The following is a 9,038-nucleotide window of genomic DNA, read 5'->3' as shown; positions in this document are numbered from 1 at the left end:
TTGTGATACCTTCTTGATGGATCATTCCCTTGATAAATAGGAAATGGCCTTTGTCTTTTTTGATTATTTTTGGTTTGAAGTCTATTTTATCTGATACTAGTATAGCTATGCCTGCTTGTTACTTATTCCCATTTGCTTGGAATATTGTCTTCCACCCCTTTACCCTGAGGAGGTGTCTGTCTTTAGTGGTGAAGTAGGTTTCTTGACAGATTGAGCATATAATTTTCTGATCCATCTTGTTATCTTGTGTCTCTTTATGGGTGAATTAAGGCCATTAATATTTAGGGTAATGACTGTAAGGTTGGATTTGATTCCTGCCATATTGTGTTGGTATATGTGGTTTGGTGTTTTCATGGACTTTGAAATTTTTTATGCCTTCTCTGAGTTGGGTTATTGTGATCTGCTTCTTGTAGGCAATTTGAAGTTGATTATTTGATTCTTCTGTGTGGAGAATTTCCTGAAATACTCTCTGTAAGTTTGGTTTTGTGTTCATGCAATTGTAAAGCTAGTTTTGTCATGGAAAGTTTTTCTTTCACCATCTATTATGAGGGATACTTTTGCGGGTTAAAGTAGTTGGGGTTGGAAGCCATAAGTTCTTAGAGTTTGCAGTGTTCCATTCCAGGCCCTTCTCGCTTTCAGGGTTTCCATTAAGAAGTCTGGAATAGTTCTGATTGGGTTACCTTTAAAGGTGATGTGCTGTTTTTTCCCTATCTGTTTTTAGGATTTTCTCTTTGGTGTCAATGTTTAGAGTCTTAATGATAATATGTCTTGGAGAGTTTTTCCTTTGGTCCAATCTGTTTGGAGTTTTGATAGCTTATTGTATCTTGATGGACATTTCTTTTGAGAGAGTGGGAACATTTTCTTCAATTATTTTGTTAAATACATTCTCCATGTCTTTGGTCTGAATTTCTTCCCCTTCTGGTATTCCCATGATCCAGATATTAGGACATTTAAGGGTATCTACAATTCCCTCATGTCCTATTCACAGAAAATTTTGAACTCACTGAAACTTTTGAACTCTTGAACTGTTTCTTCCATCTTGTCTTCCAGATGTGTGTGTTTCTATCCTCCACATGGCTGACTCTATTCTTGAGAGCCTCTAAAGAGTTTTGGGCTTGTTCAATTAGGTTTGCATTTTCTACTATTCTATGCAGTTTCCATCCCTGTGACAAGTTCCCTTTTAATATCAGTTTCTGATTTTCTTGATGTTTCTTGGAATTCATTCTTGCATTTCTTTATGTCTTCATTTAGCATGGCCAGCCAATTTTTGAGGTTCTCTTTGTTTTTCACACTCCTTCATATCTTTTAACTGTGTTTGAATTCCTTCCATTTTCTTATCTATCAGAGCTAGTCTAGCAATGGTAGCATCCACATGATTATTGGTCCTTTGTTGCTTTTCTGCAAGTTCTACCAGTAGCTTGGTCAAGGGTTGTATTGCTCATAGCTTCATTTTGGTGTTCTGTTCCTAATGTCTCTCCTATGTTTTTATTAGAGACCTCCACTGTAGGACTGGGTGATCATACTGGATTTACTTGCATTTGATTTTTCATGTTATTTCTTTTGCACTGTGGTCTGCCCATCACAGTGTATGGGCAGGGAGAGTAGGGCTGTGGTCCCAATGGGTGGGACAAGTGATGCTCCTTAGGAGAGGGGGCCTGAGCTCACAAATGGGCAAGCGGATGGGCAGAGTGGTCTGAGCTCACTCATGGGTGGGTGGGCAGAGCGGTCCTGAGCTCACCTGTAGGTGGGTGGATCAGTCTGAGCTCCCACATGCAGTGGGCAGAAGAAGGGTTGGCTTGCATGGAGGATGGGCAGAGCCGGCCTGAGCTCATGCGTGAACAGGCAGCCATAGTGGCAAGTGGGCAGATGGGTAGAGCAGGCTGAGCTTGCATGGGCGAATGGGTGGCATGGGCCTAAGCTTGTGCGCGCACAAGATGGATGGATTGAGACCAAGTTCACAGGGGCCTCTGGGTGGAGCCAGCCCAAGGACACGCATGGGCAGGGGTAGCTGGACAATGACCACTGCACAGTGAGGCACGTGTAACTATGCTGGTCTGGGTCCCTTTTCCTGCAGTAAGTGTGGGAGTATCCTGAGGCTGGGACTGCGGCTAAGGCAGCTGTTTGGGAGGGTTGGGGGACTGGTGGGCTACCTGAGAGCGAGAGAATCAGCTGATTTCCCTTTTTTTCACCCTCCGCGCCCTCCCACTGGTGATCTATTAGAGATTGCTCTCCCCTGAAAGACCCAGTGAATCCTTAATGCCTTGCCTTTCCTTCCCTGGGAGGTGTGGTGCAGTTGGGTGGATGCCATCTTGACCAGAAGTCTTCTGTGGCACCTATTATTTTTTTAAGGCAATTATGAATGGGAGTGATTCCCTGATTTCATCCCCAGTATGTTTGTTGTTAGTATATAGGAAGGCTACTGTTTATTTTATTTTATTTTTTAAAAGACAGAGAGAGGGGCTGGAGAGGTGGCTTAGTGGTTAAGGCATTTGCTTGCAAAGCCAAAGGACCAAGGTTCAATTCCCCAAGACCCACATGAGCCAGATGTACATGGTGGCACATGTGTGTGGAGTTCATATGCAGTAGCTGGAGGCCCTGGTGCTCCCTGTCTCTCTCTCTCTCTTTCTATCTGTCTCTCAAATAAATAAAAATAAAATACATTTAAAATAAATAAATAAATAAAATAAAAGACAGAGAGAGAGGGCTGGAGGGATGACTTAGCAGTTAAGGCATTTGCCTGCAAAGCCAAAGGATCCCTGTTCAATTTTCCAGGACCCACGTAAACCAGATGCACAAAGGGGGCACATGCATCTGGAGTTTATTTGCAGTGGCTGGAGCTCTGGTGTGCCCAATCTCTCTCCCCCTTTTTCTTTCTCAAATAAATAAAAAAATATATTTTAAAAGAGGGAGAGAGAGAGAGAGAGGTAGAGAGAGAGAAAGAGAATGGACATGCCAAGACCTCTAGCCACTGCAAACAAACTCCAGACACATGTGCCACCTTGTACATCTGGCTTGCATAGGTCCTGGGGAATTGAATATGGATCCTTTGGCTTTGCAGGCAACACCTTTACCACTAAGCCATCTCTTCAGCACACATATATATATATATATATATATATATATATATATATATATATATAATATTTTATTTATTTATTTGCAAAGAGAGAGGGAAAATGAGAGAATATAAATGAATATGGGCATGTAAAGGAACTCTAGCTTCTTCAAAGGAACTCCTGTTGTATGCACCACTTTGTGCATCTGGCTTTATTTTGGTACTGGGGAATTGAACCCTAGTTGTTAAGTTTTTCAGGCAAGTGCCTTAACTGCTGAGCCATTTCTCCAGCCCTAATACATGCATGCATGCATACATACATACATGCATACATATATACATATATATATATATATATATTTTTTAAAGGAAGTGTCAGGCGTGGTGGCTCATACGTTTAAACCTAGCACTTGAGAGGCAGAGGTAGGAGGATCACCATGAGTTTGAGGCTACCCTGAGACTACATAGTGAATTCCAGGTCAGCCTGGACCAAAGTGAGTCCCTACCTCAGAAGAAAAAAAGGAAGCAAGTGTGAAGTTGCAAAAGATGTGGCACAGGCTCACCCCCAAGCAGCTGTTAAAGAGATCACCACCATTAATGTGAAGCCTCTTGCTCCGCACTAGGACCACTTTAAAGGTGCCTTGAAGGAAAGCCCCCCACCCATCAAGCACTCTCTTTCACATGAAAATGCAAATTTATTTGAAATGAGAGACCTGAACTGAGAATGCTACTGAAGGGGTTCCCTCCTAAAGCAACTGTTTGGTTCAGCTACCAAGGCACATAGAGGTCACTACAACTTTGTTCCAAAGGACCAAGCTGCATCTCAATCTCAAAGTGGAAACACAACTTGATAGCATGTGGTACTGGTTTTGCAGACATGAATGATGCTAATGTAAGGGGGTTACAGACAACTGTGCCACAGTTCCAGAGAGCCACTGAAGCCAAGCAATGTGCATAAAGTTGGAGTACCTGCAAGGAGGTTCTGGGAGAGCAATGTATGAAGCTGTGGGGGTGAAACCAAAGTTGCAGTGGAGACCCCAGGGTTTGGAAATGCCAGGACTATGGCAAGGAAAAGCTGCAGGCATGAAATGGAGCCAGTCCAAGAGAGCTTTGGGTGCTACAGGCAACAGAGCTAGAGGTACAGGGCTACCAATACTCTTTGGAGTCCAGATCATTCGATTATGAGTCCTAGGTGCTGGGCAGGGAGCTGAAGAATTTAGTGCTTGCTCCTCTGGGTTTTAAAATATATATGTTTATTTATTTGCAAGCAGAGAAATACAGAGAAGAGGAGCAGAGAGAATGGGCACTTCAGGGCCTCCAGCTGCCACAATGAACTCCAGAGGCATGGACCTCCCTGTGCATCTGGCTTTATGTGGGTACTGGGGAATTGAACCCAGGCATCTAGGCTTTGCAGTCAAGCATTGTGGTGGTTTGATTCAGGTGCTCCCCATAAACTTTTGTGTTCTGAATGCTAGGTGCCCAGATGGTGGCAATTTGGCAATAGGAGCCTCCTGGAGGGGGTGTGTTATTAGGAGTGGGCTTCTGGGTGTTACAGCCAGCTTCCCTTTTCAAGTGTTTGACACACTCTCCTGCTGCTGTTGCCCATCTGATGTTGGCCAGGAGGTGATGTCCACTCTCTGCTCATGCCATTGTTTTCCCCTGCCATCATGGAGCTTTCCCTTGAGTCTGTGAGCCAAAATAAGCCTTTTCCTCCCACAAACTGCTCTTGGTTGGGTGTTTTCTGCCAGCAATAAGCAATGGAAGCTAACTGCAACAAACACCTTAACTGCTGCGCTATCTCGCCAGCCCTCTGCTGGGTTTTGGTCTTGCTTTGGTCTGATCTTTCCTTGCTATCTTCCTGTTCCTCACTTTTGAAAGAGGAGTGTTTATACTATCCCATTGTATATTGGAAGACTGTGACTACTTGCTTTTGTGATTCTATAGGGGCTCACAGATTACCTTGAGTTTCAGAAAAGATTTTGGACTTTTGGGCTGGAGAGATGGCTTAGCAGTTAAGTGCTTGCCTGTGAAGCCTAAGGACCCGGTTCAAGGCTTGGTTCCCCAGGACCCACGTTAGCCAGATGCACAAGGGGGCACATGCATCTGGAGTTCGTTTGCAGTGGCTGGAAGCCCTGGTGCGCCCATTCTCAATCTCTCTTTCTGTCTCTTTCTCTCTCTCTCTGTCACTGTCAAATAAATAAATAAAAAATGAACGAAAAAAATTTTTAAAAAAAGATTTTGGACTTTTGAATAGTGTTAAGATAAAGACTGAGAGGGCTTTTGAAGCTGTACTGAATGCACTTTGTATTATGAGATGGCTGTGTGCCTACAGAGAACAGGTGTGGAATGTCATGGTTTGACTATAAACTGTCCCCTACAGGCTCATGTGTTTGAACACCTGCTCCCCAGCTGCTGGTGCAGATTTGGAAGGCTATGAAACTTAGGAGGTGGAACCTCGCTGGGGGAAGTGCATCACTGGGAGTGCATCTGGCTTATGTGGGTACTAGAGAATTGAACCAAGGTCCTTAGGTTTTGTAGTTAAGTACTTAACTACTGAGCATCTCTCCAGCCCTTTTGTTGTTTTGTTGAGGTAGGGTTTCACTCTAGCCCAGGCTGATCTAGAATTCACTATGTAGTCTCAGGGTAGCCTTGAACTCAAGGCAATCCTCCTATCTCTGTCTTCCAAAAGTTGGGATTAAGGCATGTGCCACCATGCCAGGCTCCTCCTTCTCCTTTTTTTTTTTTTTTCTGGTTTTTCAAGGTAGGGTCTCGTTTTAGCCCAGGCTGACCTGGAATTCACTCTGTAGTTTCAGGCTGGCCTCGAATTCACAGCAATCCTCCTACCTCAGCCTCCTGAGTGCTGGAATTAAGGGTGTGCGCCACCACACTTGGCCACCTTCATATATATAATTTATTAGAGATGAGAGGGAGAGAAAGAATGGGTACACCAGGGCCTCTAGCCACTACAAACTCCAGATGCATGTACTACCATGTGCATCTGGTTTATGTGGGTTCTGGAGAATTAAACCTGGGTCCTTAGGCTTAACCTCTAAGCCATCCCTCCAGTTCTCCTTCCTTATTCAAAAAAGATTATTTATTTATTTGAGAGAGAGACAGAGAGAGAGAGAGAGAGAGAGAGAGAAGAAAGTAGTGGGGGGAGAGGGAGAAAATGGACATGTCAGGGCCTCTAGCCACTGCAAAAGAGCTCCAGATACGTGCTTCACCTTGTGCATATGGCTTTATGTGAGTAATCAAACATGGGTCCCTTGGCTGCTGGCAAGTGCCTTAACTGCAAAGCCATATATACACATTTTTTGTCATATATATATATATATATATATATATATATATATATGGACTCACTCTAGCTCAGGCTGTCCTGGAATTCTCTGTATAGTCTCAGGGTGGCCTCAAACTCACAGCAATCATCCTACCTCTGCCTCCTGAATGCTGGGATTAAAGGCATGTGCCACCATTCTGGCCTTGAAAATATTTTTGTTGATTTATTTGCAAGTAGAGACAGACAGGCAGAGATGGACTGGGAATGCTAGGGCCTCCAAGCCACTGCAGATGAACTCCAAACACTTGTACCACCTTGTGCATCTGGCTTTACATGGGTATTGGGAAATTGAACCTGGGTCCTTTGGCTTTAAAGGCAAGCGCCTTAACCACTAAGCCATTTCTCCAGCCCCTTCAATCTTATTTCTGGTAGTTAAAACTTTAAGTGACCAAGATAGTTAACAATCAGGAATTTTTGAAACAAATTATATTGCCAGTAAGTAACTTAAAATGATGATTTGGCTCTCTATACATACTGCTAACACAGAAAGATGCCTGTGATCAGTTAAATTTAAGAAAATATTGGTTTGAAAATTGTATGGCCGGACATGGTGGTGCATGCCTTTAATCTCAGCCCTCTGGAGGCAGAGGTAAGAGGGTTTCTGTGAGTTCAAGGCCAGCCTGGCAAATTATTAAAAAAAAAAAAGTAAATAAATAAAGCCTTGAGGAGCTGGAGAGATGGCTCAGCAATTAAGTCACTTGCCTGTAAAATCTAAGGACCCAGATTTGATTCCCCAGTACACAAGTAAAGCCAAAGGCACAGAGGTGCATGCGTCTGGAGTTTGTTTGCAGTGGCTGGAGGCCCCGGTGTGCCCATTCTCTCTCCCTCTGTTTGCAAATAAGTAAATAAATTAATTAGGGAGCACCGGGGGCACCTGGCCTTCCTGCCGCCCATGGACGGTGCGGTGGTCGTGGAGTTTGGGCGGATCGCCGTGGAGTTCCTGAGGCGGGGATCGAACCCCAAGATCTACGAAAGCGCAGCCAGAAAACTCAATGTGAGTAGTGACACGATCCAACATGGTGTGGAAGGGCTTACATACCTCCTCGCTGAGAGCTCGAAGCTCATGATTTCTGAGCTGGATTTCCAAGAGTCTATTTCTGCTCTGGGGTTCTCTGAAGAACTGAACAACTTGTTACTTCAGCTTTATTCCGACAACAGAAAGGAGATCAGAGCAATTCTGAGTGAGTTAGCACCAGACCTTCCCAGTTACCACAACCTCGAATGGCGACTGGATGTACAGCTCGCCAGCAGAAGTCTCCAGCAGCAGGTCAGACCGTCCGTGACAATGAAGCTGCACCTGACGCAGAACGGCGACCGCGACACCAGAGTCCTGCAGACAGACCCGGCCACCTTGCTTCACCTGGCGCAGCAGCTCGAGCGGGCGTTGGAGGAGATGACCAGCCACTGTGGAAGAGTAGTCCGCAACATCAAGTAGTGCCACCGGGGCGCCCTGCTCCCTTTGACGGGATGACGCACATCTTAATTTGATTGCTTTGGTTACTTGAGGCAGCGTCTCACTAGCCAGGCTGACCAAGGCAGGCTTCAGATTCAAGGAGATCCTCCTTCCTCTGCCTCCCAAGTGCTGGGGTTAGAGTCCTTTGCCATGACGCCCAGCTGCAAGTTTGATTTCTTATTAATTGAGGGTGTTCATCTAGAATCCACGGAATTTCTTTTCCTAAACAGGATACTGAAGTCGGACTGGAAGCTACTGTAAAGTTCCTTTCTTGGTGCTAAACGTGGTCAGCTTCTTGAGTGATTAAAATGCATCTTAAATGTGCAAATGGGATTCAATCAACTAACATGAATCTGCATATCTGAATATTCTCCTAGTTTGGGTATTTTTGGTATGCTTTATTATTTTCTTTCATGATCAAAATTTGAAAATAAAATTGACAATGCAATACTAAAAAAAAATTAATTAATTAATAAAATTTTATGTTTGTTTGTACCAACACTCTTCATAAAGGTGAAAATGAGAAATGTCCCTCAACTGATGAATGTATATCAATAAAATAAGATGTGGGCTAGAGAGATGACTTGGTAGTTAAGGTGCTTGCCTACAAAGCCAAAGGACCCCGGTTTGATTCCCCAGTAACCATGGAAGCCAGATGCACAAGGTGGTGCATGCGTCTGGAGTTCATTTGCAGTGGCTGAAGGGTCTGGCATGCCTATATTCTCTCTCTGTGTCTCTAATAAATAAATAAATGTAGCTGGGCATGGTGGCACATGCCTTTAATCCTAGCACTCAGGAGGCAGAGGTAGGAGGATCGCCATGAGTTCAAGGCCACCCTGAGACTACATAGTGAATTCTAGGTCAGCCTGGACTAGGGTGAGATCCTATCTTGAAAAACCCAAAAGATAAATAAATAAATATGTAATAAGTAAAAAATAAATAAACATAACAAGTAAATAAATGTAATAAATAAATAATAAAAATGTAGCTGGACGTGGTGGCGCACACCTTTAATCCCAGCACTTGGGAGGCAGAGGAAGGTGGATCGCCATGGGTTTGAGGCCGCCCTGAGACTACATAGTGAGTTCCAGGTCAGCCTGGACTAGAGTGAGAATCTACCTCAAAAAAAACCAAAAAAACAAATAAATAAATAAAGTAAAAAATAAAATGCATCCATGAAGTGCACATCA

The 9,038-nt window shown here is 44.0% G+C and overlaps 1 protein-coding gene across 1 annotated transcript; it reads left to right on the top strand.

Moving 5' to 3' along the window:
• The first annotated feature begins 1,800 nt into the window (after positions 1-1,800).
• Positions 1,801-8,296, top strand: LOC123454054 (COMM domain-containing protein 2-like). Its single transcript, XM_045132131.1, has 2 exons — positions 1,801-1,858; positions 7,238-8,296. The coding sequence occupies exons 1-2, from the start codon at positions 1,801-1,803 to the stop codon at positions 7,828-7,830; spliced, it is 651 nt and encodes a 216-aa protein (XP_044988066.1). The 3' UTR covers positions 7,831-8,296.
• Positions 8,297-9,038: the final 742 nt, after the last annotated feature.

Source organism: Jaculus jaculus, chromosome 13, assembly GCF_020740685.1.
Source record: "Jaculus jaculus isolate mJacJac1 chromosome 13, mJacJac1.mat.Y.cur, whole genome shotgun sequence".
NCBI classification, from domain to species: Eukaryota; Metazoa; Chordata; class Mammalia; order Rodentia; family Dipodidae; genus Jaculus; species Jaculus jaculus.
Note: the sequence above shows the minus strand (reverse complement) of the source record. Positions and strands in the feature narration are given on the sequence as shown.

Bases quoted from the DNA above. Each gene is read 5' to 3' on its own strand.
- LOC123454054 (XM_045132131.1), top strand. From the start codon at position 1,801: ATGGAGGATGGGCAGAGCCGGCCTGAGCTCATGCGTGAACAGGCAGCC. The intron at 1,859-7,237 runs GTGGGCAGATGG...TTTGCAAATAAG, and splicing joins ACAGGCAGCCATAGTGGCAA to TAAATAAATTAATTAGGGAG.